This window comes from Pezoporus occidentalis, unplaced genomic scaffold (genome assembly GCF_034315485.1).
Source record: "Pezoporus occidentalis ecotype Australia unplaced genomic scaffold, CSIRO_AGI_Poc_V1 ctg130, whole genome shotgun sequence".
In the NCBI taxonomy this organism is placed as follows: domain Eukaryota; kingdom Metazoa; phylum Chordata; class Aves; order Psittaciformes; family Psittacidae; genus Pezoporus; species Pezoporus occidentalis.
Genome location: NW_026913104.1, coordinates 1,623,025 through 1,643,305, shown reverse-complemented (window position 1 = coordinate 1,643,305; position 20,281 = coordinate 1,623,025). Strand labels below are relative to the sequence as shown.

Here is a 20,281-nt window from a genome sequence, read left to right as displayed (position 1 = left end):
TGCAGGTGGTCTTTCCTAATTGAAATGCTGCAAGACTGTTTTTGGTTGCTAGCTTCACTCCAAGCATTCCTGAGCTTTGAATCTGTAGATGTTGTTTTGAATGGTACAGAATAGGTCTGGTTTTTGTGGTCTCATTCAGAGGTTACGAAACCAGTAAGAACTGAGGTCAAGCATATTCAGTGACTACAAAGCCTGTTCCTGTTAAAATCAGCAGGGATTGTCCTAGAGACTGAGAACACCATGCAGGACAACTTGTAGAACTGTGTATGACACACCTCTACAGGTTGTTGCAGTATTAAACACATGTGAGACCTGCAATAACCGTGTTTATCCAGTAATCAATTTATTCTGCAAAAACACTTCACAACTGTTACTGCTGTACCTTAAGGCAAAATGAATGTATGCATTTATGGTCTTTTAACAGCTGTTAACATATTGAAGTCAATCCTTGAATATTTGCAATCTTTAAACTTATATTGGTCCTAACTTTTGTGGTGTTAATGTTCCTTCAGACTTCCTTTTCTACATACATTTGAGGTATTCACCCCTGAAGATCAGAAGGTCAATTTAAAGAAACCCAACTCATCACCTTCTAAAAGTTAGGATTCTCATTCTGAGCTTTTTTTTTCTTCTGGCATCTGTGAACATGAACTGGACAGAATGCTGCCTTTAAGGATATGGCTTGGCAACCAGCACTGTGATAAACAGTATCTCTTTTCTTTTGTTAAATACCGCTGTAGTTGTTTCTTCATCCACCAATTCTGGCAGCTCTAGTTGCAATTTGTATTTTCCAGGGACTTCAATCACTATGTCATCCTGAACCAAGAAAATTAAAATACTTGATTAACTATTTGACAGTGAATTAGCAGTGAGTGTTTCTAGGAATTGGATACTAGACAGAAAACATAGGATTGTTATTGCTGCTAGCTTACCTTTGAAATTCTCAGATCACACTCAGAAACAGAGCTAACCTTAGGCAATTCAATTCTGAGTTCAATTTTGAGTGATTTCTTGTTCGCATCCTTTACAGTGATCATTTCATAGGCAGGGGTACTGAGCTTCTCTGGCGTTTCAGTGCTAGCAATTTCCTCTATCAGATGCCCTTCAGGCTGCCTCACATGTTCTTCCTTCAGCAGGACCGAAGCATTGCTGCAGTCCTCAGCTTTCATAGTGTGTAGCATCTCGTCAAGTGTTAGTTCTTTCAAGAAAAGGAAATTTTTCACACATATCACTCAGTTACTGAAGTGTAATGTTATGACACTTGACAAATACATCATGAAAGTTTTATCTGTAACTAATTGGCATTAACAGTTTTGTCAGTTGAAGGCTGTTACTGGCAGTTTTCCTTCGCCCACAATTATGTTATATTGCCAGTGGGTTAAAGTTACTGTTTTCAGACTACTAGTTAACAGCAGCAATCCCTTTTACTCAGGTTAGGGCAGAAGAAACTTGAGCACCTAAAAGGATTAAATGGCAAGAGTTCCCATGTTTAGTGGATATAAAAAAAGGGAATATGCTGTTCCAGTGTCACTATGTTTTCTCAGTTGTAAAACACCAAAGATAAATGCAAATAGGCCAGCAGGGGTAAACTACTGTCTGGTATGAATACTTCTGACTTGGAAGCTTTTGGTTTTTGCTTAAGGCAAGAACTGGGTTACAGATGAGGCTTGAGTAAATTTGTTGGAGAATCTAATAGGTCAAAGAACAGTGACTGCGTTATGTCTGCATACCCTTCTTTGTGTTCTGACTGTGATGTAGAGTTGGCCTCTGCCTTCCTCTCAGACGCTGCTGCATCGTTTCCAGGCTTCCCTTCAGTTTGAATGATTCAATGGTGTACAAATGAGAAAGAGTAAGGTTGCATCGTTCCTCAACAAATTTAAGTGTCAAATGGATCAAGTGCTCCATTTTCTCTGGGTTTTCTTGTCTCCTCTGAAGAACATCTGGGTTATATGCAATATCTATAATGCTGTAAAGGTCTATAAAAGTAAATTATGTGTCAGAATTATTTTGCCAGTGTTCTTTATAGCCACTTGATTTTTTAAGAGCAAAGGAAACTAATTCGTGGCTTCTGGGCAGAGCTGACTCTTTTCAACCTCATCTAGAGAAACACCCCGTGCCAAGAGCTGGCGACGGCACAGCACCACCCCCTGTTACAGCGACAATCTGCGTGTGATCGCCACGCAATGCAGTAGTGCAGGAAGAAATGCATCCGGGGCGAGGCGCAACTCTTGCGGGACATACCTCCTTCGCCAGATACCTCTTGTAGCGGCCCCGCACTGACAGGTGTGGGGTCAGCGGGACCTTTGGGTGCCGGGACCCTTTTCCAGCTGCAGACATTGATGAACAGCGGCCTCCCGACACCACCCTGCAAGAGACCGACCCGCGGCTGAGCGCCGCGCCCCGCAGCACCCGGACGGGAGGCCGCGACCCCGACCCCGCGCACCCACCGCGGGACGCGCCCGCAGGCACAGGTGAGGCTCCGGGAGAGCGCAGAACAGCTCGGCCTCGGCGCGCTGCTGCTGCAGGAGCCGGCGGTAGGCCTGGGGCTCGTTCTCTGCCATCTCGTCCAGCAGCGACCAGAGTTGCGCGGCCCGCGTTAGCGCCGCGGCCGCCATGGCTGCCTCCGGTCGCCTAGCAACGGCAGCCGGAAGGGCGGGCCTCGGCGGGTCCATTGCTTTCCCCGTCCGCCCGCTACTTCCGCGTATTCTGGCCCTGCGGCCGCTCTCGCCCTGAGACCTCCGGCCCCGCGGCGGAGCTGGGGGCTGCCCTCTTACCCCCGGAGCCGCCGCGGGATCGCTGCGCCCCGGGGCCCCGGCGTGTGCTACCAGGAGGAGGCACTGTGCGGGGACCACGTCCGGTCGGGAGCCGAGATCAGGCCCTGCCGCTCCCCGGCTGCGGGGGTGCCCCGGTGAGCGGGCCCGGGGGTGCCGGTGGGGCCGGCGTCTGCGGGGCCGTGTAGGGCGAGAGGATGTCCCGGGTGCCGGTGGGGAAGGTGCTGTTGAGGAACGTCATCCGGCACACGGGCGCGCACAACAAGGTACGGCCGGGGCCGGTGGGGGCTGCAGTCCTCGGCGGCCTCTTGTCCCCCCTCTCTGCGGTGACTCTTCCGCCTGGCTCTGCCCCGTGGCCGCTTCTGTGGCCGGCTTTTGTCCGCGGGTGCGAGTGCAGCCGCCCTGGGCATCACTTGGGGGTTGCTCCGAGGTTCGGGACCGCTGGTACTTCCCCGGTAGTGCGGAGCGGGCAGTGGGGCAGGCGGAATGCCTGGGTTGTGATCGGGAGAGCAGAGAGGAAAGAAACTTGTTGAAATCAGCCGCGTAAGCACCGTTAGTCTCGATTTCAGTTTAATCTGCTTTTGAGTTCTTATCCTGGGAACGTGCATATTTAGATAGACCGATGTGTGTGTATATATATATATATTCACCTATAAAAATTGTGCCATGGAACATATTTTCTCAGGAGTTTAATGAAAACTGTGGTTTGCTTTGCTTTTATAAAAGTAGTAAATCTTTGTTTTTTTCTTGTACTGTGTATGTGTTGTTAATTGCATCAAAGAATTTCAACGTTGTGGTAATGTGCACAGGCAGTATTTTAGTGCCAGATTAAGAAACTCCATTAACTTTAGCAAACTCTCTAATGAATTCTTGACATAATTCAGCAGGTCTAACTCATTTGTTTCGTATGTTTATAAAGTCACTTATTTACTGTCAACGTCCATAAACACAAGTATGTGTTAAACCATGCAGTATCTGCATGCTGTGTTTTATTAGCTTGTCATGTAACTTCTCATTTCATCTTGGTCCTTCCAGATGATGTTTATATACTGCATTCTCTAACAGTATGTATATTTAGGGTGGTAATGAATAACAAGGTAGGGTAGCCAGAACAGATGAAATAGCAAAATCAGGCAAACCCACCATTTCTGATGCAGTTACCCTCATGTGCTTTGTTATATTACTATCAAGAGGTTCTCCTTTTGGTTACAGCTAATAGAAAATAATCTGTTTCAGTATGGTAGGAAAGCTTGCTGTGAATTTTGTTGCAGGAGAGTTGAGCTGATGTTACATGCTACGTGTCTGTAAAGTTTCCCTAATGTTCCTCTGGTTTTCCTTCTGTGACTTTCAGATTCAGGAAGAGACAGAAATGTGGAAAATAAGGGAGTGGGAGAAGCAAACCGAAGAGACTTACTGGAAAAGGCAGAGCAGAATGCTATCAGACACCTCCAGGTGGGTTTTAGTTGTTTAGAGGAGTTAATTGTCTTGACTTAATTGCTAAGTTGCTGAACTCTTGTTTGTTACAACACTTTAGGAGCATTCTGTGATGAATGTGTGTTTATAGTGTATGAAGTCAGAGTACATATACATTTATTTTCTCCTTAATGAGTAAGTGTCCTGGGTTCAGCAGCAGTCATTTTTCTCCTTCTTAGTAGCTGGTGCAGTGCTGTGTTTTCAACTTTAGTCTGAGAACAATGCTGATAACACACCAATGTTTTTCGTTGTTGCTAAGTAATGCTTAATCCGACCAAAGACTTGTTCAGTCTCATGGTCTGCCAAGTGAGGAGGGGCATGGGAAGCCAGGAGGAAGCAGAGGCAGGACACCTGACCCAAACTAGCCAAAAGGGTATTCCATACCACAGCACATCATGCCCAGTATAGAAACTGGGGTGAGTTACCCAGAAGGCCCACATTGCTGCTCTGGTTGAGCTGGGTATCTTGTCAGCAGTAGCTGAGCAATTGTATTGTACATCACTTGTGTTTATTGTTTTCTTTTCCTTCCCCCTTTTAGTTTTATATTCTCTCCCCTTGTTATTTCCCTTATCATCATTATTATTGGTGGTAGCAGTAGTGGTTTTGTATTATACCTTAGTTACTGGACTGTTCTTATCTCAACCCATGGGATTTACATTCTTTCAGTTCTCCTCCCCATCCCTCTGGGAGCTGGGGAGGGGAGAAAAAGAGGGGGAGTGAGCAAGCAGCTGCTTGGTTCTGAGTTAACAGCTGGGCTTAAACCATGACAGTAAGGTTTTGTGCGAGCTGATAGTGGTGACTCTGTTAAAATGATAGCTGGTCTTCTTGCATAGATGGACATTCAAGGCTTGCTGCATTTTTGTTCCTCTCACTGGACTAACCCCTTGTTCAGAAGTTTTCTGCATCATAGCTGACAGCTGAAGAACTGTTCTCTTTCCACAGCAGCCGGATGCGCAGTGATGGCTTTGATGAGGATGGCCACAGGCCTGACTGGAAAACAAAGAATTCACAATTTCTGGACCTAGTTGAAGATGATCTCCTTAGGGCCCGATCCTGGAACAAAAAGCTGTATGAATGTGAAGCCAACATGCCAGACAGGTCTGTGGGAGAATTACATTCTGTGATTATAATTAATTAAAACACCTTTTGGGGGTGATGTACCAAGAAGTTAGTACATTTGTATTTCCAGTACATATTCCTATAAAATAATGCTTGGTTTTATTTTGAGAATAAGTAACATGTACGAACTTACTTAGTGTCACAGGGTAAGTGACACGAGTTGAATTATAGAGTCCCTAAGTCACAGTTAGCAGCAAAAGCTCAGCCTTAAGCTTAGCAGCTAAGCTTAGTATTTATTACTTTGCCCAAAGAACTTAAAAAGTTAGTGCTGTCCAGGGTTATTTTAAAGAAACTTGGATTGAAATTATTCCTGATTAGAAATGGAAAGGAGGCTGAGAACATTGGGTATATTTAAATAGTATAAACTAAATCAGTTATATTTCCTTCCTTTTTTTTGGTTGGGAAGGTTCTGATGGCCCTTCTTTGCTGTTGAAACTCATGTTCATTCTGTGGCTCTGTCGTTTCAGTTATATTTTTTTCCTTAAATACCTTATCAGTTTCTAATACCTGGTTCTGCTTTCTTACAGATGGGGTCACAGTGGCTATAAAGAGTTATATCCTGAAGAATTCGATACGGATAGGTAAGGCAACTAGATGTACTAACGTGTCTGAAATCTTGCTCTGTCAGGTTATGCAAGAAATTTGTTAAACTGAATTTTAAGTTCTCAGTATGGATCAGCCTTGACTGTAAGGCAACATTGTTTATTTACAGATACCTGCTGAAAATAATCTAGTCCATTAATGTGGTCCCCCCTTGACTGAGTCTTAGGAGGGATTTGCATCTTTTATAGTAATTAGACTTGCAGCTTGAGCTCGAGTTACTAAAATGCTGTGAATCTGGAAGGTCTGTCTGGGCCAACAGGGAGCCAGAGTAGTAGGCTTAATCCTAATCAGCTCAGTATATTCCCTCTCAAAACGCTCCAGGTTCCCCTTTCCCCTTGTAATGTACCTGTATTTTCTGTGTTTCTCCTTACTTGAAGAATATAAAATCTTTGAGGAATATAAAATCTTTGAAGAATATAAAATATAAAAACAGCATCCTGAGGAGTGGAGACTTTAACTGTAAAATAAGATCTAAATACATCAGAATTAATTATTTTTAAACTATATTTAGCAGAATCATCACATACAATATTTGTCAGGCTTACAGATTTGAACTAACCTGCTGTAAATAAGCTTTCATCACTCAGTGGCTTTCAGTACATACTCTCCTTGGTTGTGGCTCATATACCTTAAACAGAGGTATTAATAAGGTGTGAACCCAAGCTGTTACTGAGTACTTGAAACAAAAGTGCAGCTACCTTGTCTGTCAAAGCATCTGTTTTCCTGCCCTTGCCAAATGATGGGCTTGCTTAAAGCCTTGAGACAGAAGAGGCTTAATTGCTGTGTGGCTGCCTCTCTGCTTCCTTTTGACGATCCTGTGCTCTTTCTACAGTGACCAGCAAGAAGGAGATGACCAAAGTGCTATCAATGGTAAGAAGAAATCTCATCTAGAAAAGCAAACTGCCCGGGAATCGCACAAACGGAAAAAAACAAAGAAATCGCACAAGAAGAAGCAAAAAAAGCGATCACACAAAAAGCGAAAGAAAAAGAAAAAGGAGCAGGGGAGAACATCATCAGATTCTTCCCAGGAGAGCGAGTGCTCAGAAGAGGAGACTTCAAGCACTCGAAAAGGGAAACACAAGCGCAAGAAAAAGACCAGGAAAGTGCCTGCCAGGGAACCTACCTCCTCTTCTGGGCAGGAAAGTGACTTTTCTCATGCAAGCAGCTCAACCACCAGCAGCTCTGAGGACAGTGAATCTGAGGAGAAAAAAGAGAAACGGCCCCCCAAAAAGAGAAAGAAACGTCACAATTCTGTTTCAGAGAGGCACAGTGAAGTACCGGAGAAGAGGAGCAAGAGGAAGAACTGGAAAGTGGCTGCTGATGAAAAATCAGAGGATAGCTCAGATGAGGACTGATGAGTCTAGGCTGCAGATCAAACAATAAGGTAGAGGACAGAGGCAGGTATTTGTCTTTCAGCACTGCCCCATGGTACAAGTCGTTTCAACACTGTGGTTTATATACATCCTGCCAGCCCACGGGGGAGAAAATGAGCCTTGGCAGCCTGCAGTAGGTGCCCCCTTGCTTTTCATTAACTTGACATTCAGAAAACCAGGGGAGCAGTTGTGTGCCTAACGGGTTGGCTAGTCCTGACAACTTTGGATTCTTTTTGTGTGACCTCTGATGCAAGAAAATGTTACAGGCTGTCTGCAGGGGAAAAAGGGGCATGTTTGCACCAAGGTCTTTTTGTGTTTTTTTTTCTTAAGTTTTAACAGATTGCTTTTTTGGGTTACCAAATCAATGACCAAGACTTGCAATAGGAGAAGGGGAGAGACAAAACGTCTGATAACAGAGGAAATGTCACTGGGTTTAACCCTACAGTAGCTTTGTTTTCCCATCTTCTAACAAAAGCAGGCCTTTATGTTGGCATATACATGGTCAGCTGGGCACAGAAGGGACATTCCAACTGAAGGTGCAGTGACTCGTTCCATGATGATGAACAGACATCAGTGCATTTGTGTGTGTTAGAGTACTCTCCAAATCTTGGCATTGGCTGGCCATTGTGTCTACCTTCCCTTCATTCTCTCTGGGGGGATGCTGAAACTATTTGTGCTGACAGAGGAGCCTTGGTGGCTGTTGTGGTCCGTTTCTGGTCTGCCCAATGTATTACTGGAGAAATCGGTACTGGGCCGTTCTCCCTGCAGCTGAACAGCCAAGCCTTTTAACAAAATAAACAAATCTAGACATGTTTGATGCTTTTGTCATTGTTTTGGAGTAAATCCTGGGGACCAAGCACAGGCCTGAGAAGTGTAGGTGCTACTTGTGTCTTCCCTGTGCCGTGTTTCTGCTTCAGCAGACCAAGTGGCTGTGGAAGACTTGGAGGAAGTAAAGTAAGGAAGGCTGGAATGGAAATTAGCCATTCGGGAAAATGTACGGCGCTTATGTGATTGTTCTGTCAGCGACCAAGCACAGCTCCAGCTTTAGTCTACACCTAAACAAGTACAAAATAGTGTCAGTGCCCCCAGGTCCTGCTTGCTGTTCCCCTTTTTCACTTCCAAGTGACGAGACAGTCTCTGCATGTCATTGCCTGCTAGTTAACACCAAAGACTTGGAGAAAGCAGTACTGCAGAGTCAGTTTGTTTTCAACTCTTTTATCGTAGTCACTTTCTGGTCAGTCACGCAATACCAGTGCAGGAGCTTTCTGTACATCATGGGCGATGTCCCAGAAGGTGTTTATTTCGCGTAGCTTCCCTCGTACGAGTATTTTCCATTAGCAGCCTGCAGGTGAGGAGCGCCTCGGTTCGCTGTGGCCACTGCTGTGGGTGTGAAGGTACAACCAAGCATCTCCGCAGCGCGCCCGCTGCCCAGGCCGCGGATGCCCGGAGGCCAAAGGCGCGACTCCCGTCCCGGCTGTTGGAGGGACGTGGTTTCCGCACCTCTGACCGTGCGGTGTCCACCACCCGCCCGCCCGGAAGCGGAAGTGTTGCGGCCACGGAGCGGCTTCCGTCTCCGGAGCGCGGTGCCCTTGGGCTGCCTGGGGACGATGGCGGCGCTGGTGCTGCTGCGGGCGGGGCTGGCGGGGCCCCGCGGCTCCCACATGGGTGAGTGCCGGCCCGCGGGCCCGCGCCTGCCGCCCCTGCGCCCCGCCTGACCCTCCCCGTCCCCGTTGTCTCCGTAGCTCTCCTCGGGAGGACCCTTGCCCGCCGCCCCGCCGTCCTAGCGGCCGTCACTGATCGGAGCGTTCCGGCCCGGCAGAGCCACACTTCCCCCCAGCAGGGCCACGGTACGTCCGGTGTGTGGGTTTGTCCGCGGGGGAAGGGGGGGGGGGGGGGTGTCACATCTTCTCCGCGCCCGTTATTCACCAGTCCTCAGTTCAGCAGTTCTCATGTGCCCGTTACACCCATGTCTGGGCTTGCCGGTTCTTTGAGTCAGGTCGGAGATTTTAAATGACAAGTGTGAGTAACCAAAGGCAGAAAAACCCGACCCATGGCGCAGCTTTCCTCGGGTCAGGTAGGGTTACTGGTGTTACCAGAATGTGTTGGCATCGCCTCCGACAGTACTGTTTTCAGTCTGTTGATTTGCTCTCTGCCCAGGTCTGATTTAAAACAAGGTATATGTGACGCTGTACTGCTTGGACTTGAAACTGACCTATGCAGTGTCAGTATCAAGCACGTGAATGCTGCAAGTTCTTAAGCAGGAGATACTAACTGAATGTTAAAAGTAAATCTCTGCTTATAACAAAGATGACGTTTTGTTGTTTTTTTTTTTGAGTGTGGAAAAAAAGATTGAAAGATTTTAAAAGAAAACAGAAGGTTTAACATTTACTGTTCAGTAGCAGCAATAATGTGTAAACCCTGCAATTGTGACTTCTCTTTTGAACAGCAGAGTTTCTGATCCACTGAGGTTAATTCTGAGAAGTATAATGTGCAGGCAGAGAGTAGTTCTTAGATTGTTTTTTTCTCTCTCCATGTGTTAAGACAACACAGAGATGGTGAAAGATAACTGTGCCAAGACTAGCTTCCGGTCTGCCAGCTGTGCAGTTAAACATGAGAAATGTTATGAGCAGAGGTTAAGGATATTTTGTAGCCTTTATAATGCAACTTGGAAGTGGAAGAGATGAAGAAACGCTTGTAATTGGCTTAAACAGAACTAAGCCATTTCCTTTATTTCTATTCTGGACTTCATATTAACCACAGACTTCCTGCATGTGCTGTGAAGTGTTCTCAGCCAAAAGCTTGCAGGCTGCCTAGGTCCCTTTCATGTTTTGTTTCAGGTCCTTTGCTTTCCTTTTCTTGTCACTTTTCTAAATACCCTGTCTTTGCAAAACCAAAGAAAGACATTTGCATTTTGGTTTAGATGGATGGGTAATATCTGTGTGTTAGGTAAGCACTTGGGGGGGTATTTTGTTATAAGGGTAATTTCACAGAGTCAGTTCTTGATGTTTTTAGCCTGGGCTGATGGTTCATTCTGGTTCAAAGTATTGCTTATGATGCTGGGGTTTTGGTTTGCCCTAGAAACTTGTAGATGTTTTTTTTTTTATTTATCTCCCCCCCCCCCCCCCCTTCCCCCCCGCCCTGTAGTATCTGCATGCTTCTGAAAAATAAGAGTTGATCACAGAGCTCCCTAACTGGCATTTCTATTTCTGGAGTTATCTATTACATGGTTCAAATTGTAGCTAGGTTCAGTGGAGGACTGAAGTCCTTCAGGCTACTTCTAGGCCATATATCACTGTGATGGTCCCAGAAGTTTAATCTGCTGTTTACAGTTTAAAATAGCACTATTGGTTCTTGGGCGGACCTGTTGCACAGAGCTATCATGATATGCCTTTCACTGGAATTTGCAGTTGTGTCTGTCTGGTTCTGAAAGCTGTTTCTCAAAGAGTGAGAGCAGTAAATAGTGTGTAATAGTAAGGAAATTCACTAGGCAAAAAGGTGTTGTCTTCAGAGATGCTTCTTTCCTGTGATGGTAGACTTGAACTTAGTCCTGAACTGCAGGTTGTGAAACTTAGGAGTGGTGCTTGTTTTGACTTTCCATGTTGACCTTCTATTCTTTTGTACTAAAAGAAGCTTCTGGTTTTTAACAGCAGCCAAGAGAGGAGTGTCTGACCTTTTTGACATGCTAAAAGATATATATATATCCTATAGCAGTAATTCAAAGTCACCTAGGTGTTGCTTGGATGAAAGGTTAGTAATCAGATGAGAGAAGATGCCTAGTTGTGTGGTGCTGATCAGGATGAGGAGTCTGGTTTTAAGGTTACAGCACTTTGAACAGGAGCTCTGCACTGAAAAATACCTCTTCTTGCAGGCAGTTCCAGGGCTGCGTCTTTGCACTGGACAGGTGAGCGAGCTGTCAGTGTCCTCTTGCTGGGTCTCCTTCCTGCAGCCTACCTGTATCCTGGACCAGCCATGGACTATTCACTGGCTGCAGCCCTTACTCTCCATGGCCACTGGTAAGCACAATAGGTTCTTCAGAATTAAGAGTAAAGTCTGATAGTCAGGATGACTCCTTAAATCTTAAATCTGTATATGACAGTAGGTCTACTGGCTCATTTCCTGATCTAGTGTAAAATACCTTACTCTCCGAAGTTCTGCGACAGTCATGGTCTTTGACAAGACTAGTCATACCTTGGTCTTCCTTTGCCACTCTTCCTCTCAGTCAGAAGGGAGGATAGATATTACTAAAAAGAAATCCATAAATATTCTTTAGTGTTCTGCACAGCGTCTTACTTAAGAGGGCTTCCTTGCCACTGGCTATGTAGAATCTTGACGTTTTTATCTTGTAGAAGCTCACCTAAAGGTGTTACTACGTAAGAAAACTCTCTTCTCCTTTCATAGGGCTAGAATATCTTTAAAAGGTAATGCGTGCCATGAATGTTATTGCCTTACAGGTCAGATAATCCTTATAGCTGAACAGAAACTGCAGAGGAGTATTGTGTATATTTCTGAGGTGTCTTCTTTCACCTGTTGCTACCTTTTTGCTTAGGAAATCTTGTCCTAAAGTATTGTCCTGGGTTGGAAATAGTGCTTTAGGTATTTAGGTGGTTATCAGTCCAAACACTAACCTACGAGTAGACGTACTCAAGATACCTGAGCCATATTTATCTTGTACCATTTTTTGTAAAGCCTCACTGTTGTGTGTCTACTGCACATCAGCTGTTTCTCACTAATTCTCTTCCTTGTTCTTGGGGACACTGGTCTTTTCCCATGAGGGCTTTTGTGAATTAATGAGTGTGTTGTAAAGTCACAGACCACTTTTTCTGAAAAGTCTTAGCTTGGCTCAGTCTTATTCTGCCATATAAAGATCTTATGAAAATCCCTTATCAACAGTACAGTTGAAGGGCAGCTTGTGAATCCTGAGTTGACTATGATGTATTTATCCACCCTTTTGAATGCTTGAAGTGTGGGTAAGGGCTGGTCACTCATGACCTTATTCTACTGTCCAGTTGTAAAAATAGCTGTAGTAGTTTGGGAGTAGTTGCCTTTCTACCGCTTCCACATCAGGCTTCTGTTCTGTGTATCTAGGGGTTCCTTGTGACTCTTTTCATGCTTTTGACTGTTTATGGTCTTAGAACCCCATCTAAGTGAAACTGAACTCCGTGTTCACTTGCACTGACATCTGCTGCAGCAGGACTTTGAATTTTACTACATCACTAGTGTGTTTTCTTTATCTGTGGGACACAAGTCCTTCACCTTCAGGTCAGACCAAGGCAAAATCTTAGGAAAAAAATTGTTGCATTAGATATGGATCTCTTTTTAACCAGGTTGACATCTGTCATTGCACAAAGCAAACAGAATTGTCATTTTGTACAATAGAACTTGTACAAAATTGTACAAGAGAGCTACTGTGTTAGTTTAATAGCATCCTCTGTCTTCCTGTTGCTGGATAGCCTAAACCTGGATGAGAGTTCACTTGTAGTCCGTCAGATGTCGAAAAAAAAGTCAAAGTATCCTGATTTTTTTGGTTGCAACTATTTTTTACTCTAAATACACATCCTGGAATCTTCTGTGTATTCGTGACAATGGCTGGTCCTAGAACAACACCTTGCTGATGAAGAGGGATATTTCCTTTGGTTTCTTTTTTTCAGTCCTTGGAAGTCTGATAATTTTCCCAGTGTTTCTTGGAGGCAAATTCTACAGATTCTGTTATCTGAAAGAGCTGTGTTTCCTCAGTATCATTAAGAAACCTCTGAGCCAACATGTATATTTTTTTAAGTAGAATAATGGAGTGAATTTCATTAAGGAATGTGCTTTCCTGATTTCATCTTTTTTCTTCTTATTGTTCTGTAGGGGTCTTGGACAGGTTATAACTGACTACGTCCATGGAGATACACCTATTAAACTGGCCAATACGGGTCTGTATGTACTGTCGGCCATTACCTTTGCTGGCCTCTGCTACTTTAACTATCATGATGTTGGTATCTGCAAGGCTGTTGCTATGCTGTGGAGCCTCTAAGAAGTGATGAAGTCCCTGACAGACATGATTGTTCACTGCTGCCTCTGCTTCATCATATTTCTAGCAACGTGTTTAATGCGAAACAAGTCAATAACCAGGGATCCATAGTATGTACATACTGCAGTAAGTTCAGAACTAGACTTTTAGAAATAAATATCCAACAGCAGTAAAGATGTTAGAAAAGAAAAAGTAAATTTAAAGTGGATGAACTCCAGGCGAGAGCGAGTTGATTTAAGCTGCACTGTAGATTGGGAGGGATCAGTGGCAGACTTACATAGCTGAAGCTAACTTTCCTTGTAATGGCAGTTCTAATGAGTGTTTTTCTAAAACAACTCTTGTTTGGTTTCCTACTTTGTAAAATTAACTTTGCTTGTGGAAAATTAAACTGTTATTTCTGACATCACAACTGAACTGTATGTAAGGCACACTGTAACTCTTTGGACCCTGAGAGTTCATACAGAAAAGGGAATATTTTTTTCTTAATCCATACAATAAAAAATTTACAGAAATTGTGTCTGCTTCTGAACGTTTTTTGCTACTTTTGGGTTACTTAAAATGTTTTCTCTGCAGATAGTTATTGCCTTTCTTTCTCCTAAAATCAATTTCAAATACTAAATCATATTGTTACATTACTGCTCATACTGCCACTCCGCATTACTTCATTTCGATGTTATAAAACAAAACACAGGTGACTTAGTACAACCTTAATGTCCATTAGAAAATACAAAATTGACTTAGAAAAAAATACTTTTGCAGATTAATGTTATGAGCCATAAACAGCTTGGGGCTTTCATAGTTTCCCAGGAATGTGTGTGTTCATCTACAGCAGTTGGAGGAGGTTTATTTTCTAGATAAACACTGGTACACATTTTCCTGTGTGACTGAAAAGACACCTTTCTGCTTGACCTGAAACTGACAAAGTGTGCTTTTCTATGTCTTTATGTTTTAGAGAATTTAAGGGGGGGAAATGGTATTCTGGGTTTTAACTTCTCAATCTTTTTTGACTTTTGCAGTAGTAAGAAGAGATTAACTGTTTCCACATTCTCATGGGACTTTTGTGGTTCTGTGAATAGTAAGAGGAAATGTGGTGTTACTGTCAGTCTGATTATGCAATAAACAGAATTAATTACTGTTTGGATTCTGCAAGACTTTCTGATTTGAGGTTTTTTTGTTTGTTTTTGTTTAATTTGGTTTGGAATTGTTATTTATGTGTTTTCTCAGGTAACCATGGGAAATAGCATGCAGCTGGCCACTTTTGCTAATCTTGTGATCAGAATTGAGGTGATTGCTTCTGTTTGATGTGGTCTGATTTAGATAGCAATGGTAACACTCTTTTGTCATAGTGAGGAAGATGCACATGTATGAGTCACGGGTAAGTAGCTCTGTACAGTCTGAGCATGTATTGTATAAAGCATTTGACATTTACTCTTTTGAGACCAAACACAAGATGCATCTGTATGTGGTATTGTGGACTGTGTCTGTTTCATGTCATTTCATCAGTAACCTATAATTTGTTAACTTTTATGTAAGTCCCCTTACATAAATGCATTTTTCCCTTTGCCCCTCTGAGGACATCCGTATTAGAACTTTAATTGTTCAGGTAAGTATTTTTAAGCAAAGACTTCCAGTAAGTTAAAAGTTTGTTGTTTCTGCTTCAGTTGAAGGTGGGAATGTCACCACTGTGTAACTGGGATTGATGAAGATGCTCAGGAAATAATCTGGATATAAAAGAGTGTTCATTGGGCAGGGGCATGGTCTTCTTATGAAATCTTATTTTAAGTGGTTTTCTCTCCCTCCCCAAAATAGATTTACCTCATCTATGAGTCACCTAATTAAAAAGCTGTTTGGTCAACAAGTGGTTAAGGGTTGAGGGATCAAACCATACAGGACTATACAGGCATGCATATTCTTGTTTCCTCCATGTGTAATACTCTTCTGACTGGAAAACATTCTGCTGCTTTTTGCAAGTATTTGAGTCTGTTTTGCTTTGCAAGATACTTGTTTTTGTACTGACTTATGGTAGGGAAAAACATAAAACTGGCTTGCCTCAGATAAGGAAATAATATTTCTTTAATAAAAAGCCAGAATATATTTTAAGACTGTTACAGTATGTCATAGGTTATGACTTTCATTCTGATTGAAGTTAGAAACTTATCTTCATGGTTTCATCCACTTCATCTTCTCTTGTCAGCTTTTTCAGAATTAATTTTCTTAAGTAGCCTTCTTTCTCAAAGGCCAAGAACATTCCTTGTTCTAGTGAGTATTCAAACTTAAATGCTCTGGAGCTGCAAGATGTAAATGTCTTTTTGAAAAAGATTATGTTACTTTCACCAGGAATGTCATTGGGAACTTCTCCTTCCTGAGGAAGAAAAAGGGAATGGGTTAGTCCCAGCACAAGACCTGAGCAGTTTTGTTTCAGTTCACTGATGTTTGAATTCTTCATTTTGCCTACTTACGTGTACAGAATGTATGGAAAGATGATACTTACTCTAAATCGAATTGTCATTTTTCCACATTCCTTCTCACAACACATGTAATAACTTTTATCTTCTACCTGGATGCTGAATGCAACAGGCATCCCTGCTGAAGGTGTAGTAGTTTTGTAATAGTGAATGTTGAAGTGCATTCCCTTGCCTAAATAGAAATTGTTTATTATTAACAGTTTGCTCAGGAGAGAGTGGCAACAACTTAACTGTGTTACGTCTTACCGTTTCACTGTCAACTGGTGTCTTCTCAGGATACTTTTCTGTCAGGAGAGCCAAAACTGAATTTTTTACACTGCTGGTAGCATATGTTTGAGTTTCTGCAGTCATTCAATAACCGAGATTTTGGATTTGTAAGAAGGCATGTGAACTTGCCAGCCAGCATGGCTAGGATGTTCAGACCCTCTTACGTGCATGCATAAAGTGAAAATTAGATTTGTAAATAGTCATCTGTAAATCAGATTATATCTATATATGTATGTTCAGCAAATACAGTTCTGAATTGCTGAGCTTCCTCCCCACCCCGAAGTCAAAGCCAAAACCACAAGTATTGTGTTTACTGTCAGAAGAAAGTAAGAGCTTTCAGTGCTCTATTTAGTCTGTTTAAACCTAAAATTGTTTCTGGATTTTTTTTTTTTTTTTTGTTATCCAACATATACCTCCCCGCCAAAAAAAAAAAAAAAAAGACATTAAAAGCTTAGTTTGTGATCACACGTAACCAAAAAATCAGCTCTCTTAGCTTTATTCTTTGAAATGAGTTTTTTAAGTCTTTACTCTCTCACCATTGAGTTAGTGAGCGCTAAGAACAAAAGCACATCTAGAATAAAGCTGCAGTGCAACGGTTATAGTAAGCATTTGAAAAATAGTCTACCAGATTTCATCTCCTGATCTGTCACGTCTTCAAAAGCTGCCATGTTTAAATCTGGTCGAACCACAAGCAACTGGCTATTTACATTTCGAAGGACTCGGTGGAGAGTTTTTTCCTTACAGAGGGCATCGCACTCCAGCCCTGTACAAATGTTAAGGGAAGAGGGTCTAATATTTTATCTGAGGAGACTACCTCAGTTCTTAACAGTGTGCTACAGGCTTAATCTTGTCATTAAAATACGAGGTGAAACAAGTTCTTAGAATGGCAATCTCAAACAAAACTGAGGCCATGTCATTCTTCCTACCTCTGGCTTTTCAGAAGGATTTCCCAGAATACAGCAGACTGTGTGTGTATATATATATATATATATATATATTTATAAGCAAGAGAAGCTACCATATCTGTTAATGAGAGTTCAGAAGCAACAGTTCTCTCACCCCACAATTAGAATTGCATTAAAAGGTCCTTCTGTACCTTAGGAAGAAATAAAGGAACTTTAGCTTCAAAAGGAGACTGCGAGCTGTAGTGCTCAGTTTTACAGTAGCCATTATCAGTTTGAAAACTTGCTCTCTCAGGCACAGTAAACATTTATGGGTTAGTAAGTGTAAGCAGGTTAGTTCACATAAAATTGATAAGTTAATAAGAGCTTTCATCTTACCATCATCATCTTGGTTCCAAGTGAGCAATGAAAAAAAGGAAAGAAAAAACACCATTAACTTCTGCCCCCACAAAAGAAACCATTCTACCCAGTTTTGTTCTGCAGGGCTGGCAGCCAGCCACCTACACATTTCCAGTTGTACTCCCCATTATCACTAACTCACCAAGCTGAGCTGTTCTAACTACAGAGTGCATTTAATTTGTGAGTGTAACAAACAGGGTGATGAAACCACCAGTCATTTGAGAACTGGAGTTACCACCAACCAAGAGGTATGGAGAATGTTTTAGGGTTACTTAAGGGTGAGCAGCTCAGGTCAGTTTAAGCCTATAACCAAGGAATAAATGGTATATAAATTTTTGGTTTTGTCAGCACCTTTAAGTGAGCAAAAGGACAAGAAACAATCATTGCAAATGGCTTTTAAAGAAGAGACTGTTTTCTAACTAACTGTATTGTATGAGATAGGAAGTCTCCACTTCTTCCAGGTCCATCCCACAGTATTCCAACCCTTCTGAGTGTCCTTTACAGGAACATACTCTATGAAGCACCAGATATTCCGCTGACTCAGGTACTTGGCTAGGAGTATTTCAGACTGACCTGTTAACACACTGGGACAACTGTCTGAAACTCAAATGCTTTTTGAAGTGAACAACCTGGCTCCATAATCTAGGAATTGTTCTGCTAAGTGGGTGGGGATTGAAAGTGCTTTGAGGATCGCTTGGGTAACAAGGGGGGAAAAAACAGGATTCTACAAAAACAGGGATGCCAGCCCAAGGAAAGGACTGAATTGTGTATCAGGTTTTAATCTTCCATGCAGAAAGAAGACAGTATGTCCCTCCCAGCAGTGGGTAGTAATTACCTGCAAAATAGAGGCAGAAATTGTCTCCAAGTTGTACTGCACACACAGTCTCTTCGTTCATCTTCACTCTACAAAAACATATGGAGAGGATTCAGTTAAGAACAATGCTTCTTAATCTATAAAGCAAGGGACTTCTTGAGCCAGTTCTCTTCTAGTGCACAATACTACAATAGAGCTGGCATGTTTCACTGCCTGTTAAATTGCTTTTTCAAATAATTGGTCTCCTGTTGCTTTTACCATTTTTCAGAATAACCTAGAGCATCCTTCAGGTTCTGTTATTTTACAACACTTTTAATTCTTACACGATGTTACACAGGAGTAAATAATAACTCACTACCATTTTCTCTTTCTATGAGAATGATGTGTAGCTCCATGAACATACTTTGTCAAATCAGTTATTTTCTCTTGTGTCTGGAGAAGTTGTCTTACTATTGCATAGTCATTTGATTTTCTGTTTCTAATTTTCAAATGGGAAAGTAACTAAAACTGGATTAAGCACCCTGTTACTGACCATTAAGCAATAAAAGTTGTATTAAACTTATACAGACTCATCTTTACGGGTTCCCTCCATAAAAGACAGAACTTCCAAAAAACCCCTAACTTAGTCCACCTTAGACTGCTCCTTGGAAAGGCCTGTGTTTTTTGTATCTGGAGCTGGAATTCTTCCTATAGAAGAATACCTGTATTGACTAGAATTGAACAGTAAAGTCTGGTATTTCAGCAACTGTATTGCTGTTGGGATGGTTGCCACTGGAAGGAGTAATTCTAAGAAATAAGCACTCAATTAGTTTTATTTTAAAACTGATAGTGATTGTGATGATGTAATCTTCAACATTAAAAATAGCATCTCCTACCTGTAAAGAAAAATTATAAGAATTATAATATGAAAGAGAAAGATGTAGCAAAGAATTTAGTTCTTCTCTGGCGGTAAACAGTTCTGAAATGTCCTATGCCACTAATTTTGTGAAATGCAGGTTGCACTTCCTGTTTCCTTTAGTCTGTATCTTAGTAAGTTTTTTGTTCATTTTCCTAAAATGCTTTCTGCGTATGGGTGTTCTTCCCTGGTTTATTTATGTTTTTAGAAATAAAGGCATTTTCGTAAGTAGTCTAGACTAGGAAGTACTTCATTCAGTCTTACTAACTGGCAAGGCATTCTTTCCCCTTGTACTAGCCACAGAAATAATAAATGTAATAGCTCTTAAACTGTTAAAGCTAGCTAAACAATGGGAAGATCTGTGTCCAGCACTGGGATATTATTGTGCAAAGCTTACTTCCAAGGCTCTTTTTCACTATTTGGAAAAGACTTACTGTACAGAACAAGGAACAATGCCAACTTAAATAAAAAAGCACTCTTCAACCTTAGGGACTGGGGTAGGGAATCACAGTGATTTGTTTCCTTGTCCCTCTAGTAGAGCACTTTGAAGAATGTATTGAGAGTGCTTTTTTCTCATCCTATTTTTATATGGTCTATAGTTCTAGATGGTCTGTGCAGAACAGACAGGTTCATAGCAGAGGACTGCATCTTTGTTTCCAAACATGCATACTGAAGCCTTTGAAATTAAATATAGCATTATCATAACAGTGCATGCCTCATATCTAGTGAAGTGAACCAAGCAGTGTAGGATTACTTTGTCCTAGACTGCAGAGGAGAAGACATAGGCAGGACTTACCAATGCATGATTAAAGGAGAAGGTGGCCCTTGGTTTAAGTGCGGGAAACATAAACCGACCAAACTTCTTCCCCCGATGTGTAGTAAAAGACGGTTACATCTTTTACCAAGCGCGTTTGTAAGCTAAAAAGGAGCTTTTAGCTGACTGTTCGAGGTACTGTGTAATAACTTGCCCCGCAGGGAACAAAAGGAGCCGGGCCGCCCTCCGCTCGGCGCCTGTGTTGGAGCGGAGCCCATCAGGGATGCCAGCCCAAGGGGAGGGTCAAGGCTCTGCCGCTTGCTGCAGCCACAAGAAAGGAACAGTTGCCGATCCCACACAGTAGTGTTGTTCATTAGTAGCAAGTGATTTAGGATTATCTCCTCCCTCGCAGAGCGGCGCACCCTGCACAGGG

General features: G+C 42.5%; 4 protein-coding genes across 7 annotated transcripts in view; 2 read left to right on the top strand and 2 right to left on the bottom strand.

Annotated features, from left to right (window-relative positions):
* Window positions 1-324: 324 nt before the first annotated feature.
* On the bottom strand, window positions 325-2,664 carry PIH1D2 (PIH1 domain containing 2). Its single transcript, XM_062608683.1, has 5 exons — window positions 2,448-2,664; window positions 2,242-2,365; window positions 1,731-1,976; window positions 933-1,198; window positions 325-816 (listed from the first exon to the last, which is right to left on the bottom strand). The coding sequence occupies exons 1-5, from the start codon at window positions 2,613-2,615 to the stop codon at window positions 670-672; spliced, it is 951 nt and encodes a 316-aa protein (XP_062464667.1). The 5' UTR covers window positions 2,616-2,664; the 3' UTR covers window positions 325-669.
* Window positions 2,332-7,503, top strand: NKAPD1 (NKAP domain containing 1). Of its 3 annotated transcripts, none has more exons than XM_062608686.1 (5): window positions 2,332-2,471; window positions 4,123-4,223; window positions 5,187-5,342; window positions 5,891-5,944; window positions 6,799-7,503. In XM_062608686.1, the coding sequence occupies exons 2-5, from the start codon at window positions 4,141-4,143 to the stop codon at window positions 7,319-7,321; spliced, it is 816 nt and encodes a 271-aa protein (XP_062464670.1). In that variant the 5' UTR covers window positions 2,332-2,471; window positions 4,123-4,140; the 3' UTR covers window positions 7,322-7,503. The 3 variants fall into 3 exon arrangements, with proteins under 3 accessions (XP_062464670.1, XP_062464669.1, XP_062464668.1); XM_062608685.1 differs by lacking the exon at window positions 2,332-2,471 and adding an exon at window positions 2,773-2,908; XM_062608684.1 differs by lacking the exon at window positions 2,332-2,471 and adding an exon at window positions 2,780-3,037.
* A 1,366-nt stretch (window positions 7,504-8,869) lies between these two features.
* The window catches only part of LOC134158589 (succinate dehydrogenase [ubiquinone] cytochrome b small subunit, mitochondrial-like), a 36,624-nt gene continuing 25,212 nt past the window's right edge, over window positions 8,870-20,281 (top strand). Inside the window, exons 1-4 of one of the 2 annotated variants that reach the window (XM_062608675.1) lie at window positions 8,870-9,004; window positions 9,082-9,186; window positions 11,208-11,352; window positions 13,190-13,864. In XM_062608675.1, coding sequence (XP_062464659.1) covers window positions 8,947-9,004; window positions 9,082-9,186; window positions 11,208-11,352; window positions 13,190-13,355 — 474 coding nt within the window. In that variant the 5' untranslated portion in view covers window positions 8,870-8,946 and the 3' untranslated portion in view covers window positions 13,356-13,864. Of the gene's footprint in view, window positions 9,005-9,081; window positions 9,187-11,207; window positions 11,353-13,189; window positions 13,865-20,281 lie in introns of those variants that run through there. The other variant, XM_062608674.1, reaches the window with a different exon arrangement.
* IL18 (interleukin 18) lies at window positions 15,403-18,311 on the bottom strand (the record flags this gene model as incomplete). Its single annotated transcript, XM_062608843.1, has 5 exons — window positions 15,403-15,714; window positions 15,844-15,989; window positions 16,710-16,847; window positions 17,365-17,373; window positions 18,221-18,311. Coding segments are annotated over 5 exons (600 nt in total), but the record flags the coding sequence as incomplete, so codon positions are not given.

Coding starts and splice junctions, on each gene's coding strand:
- PIH1D2 (XM_062608683.1), bottom strand. CDS start 2,615: ATGGCGGCCGCGGCGCTAACGCGGGCCGCGCAACTCTGGTCGCTGCTG. Junction 2,366..2,447: donor GCCTGCGGGCGCGTCCCGCG/GTGGGTGCGCGG, acceptor GGTCTCTTGCAG/GGTGGTGTCGGGAGGCCGCT. Junction 817..932: donor GTGATCTGAGAATTTCAAAG/GTAAGCTAGCAG, acceptor TTCTTGGTTCAG/GATGACATAGTGATTGAAGT.
- NKAPD1 (XM_062608684.1), top strand. CDS start 2,969: ATGTCCCGGGTGCCGGTGGGGAAGGTGCTGTTGAGGAACGTCATCCGG. Junction 4,224..5,186: donor ATGCTATCAGACACCTCCAG/GTGGGTTTTAGT, acceptor CTCTTTCCACAG/CAGCCGGATGCGCAGTGATG. Junction 5,945..6,798: donor GAAGAATTCGATACGGATAG/GTAAGGCAACTA, acceptor CTCTTTCTACAG/TGACCAGCAAGAAGGAGATG.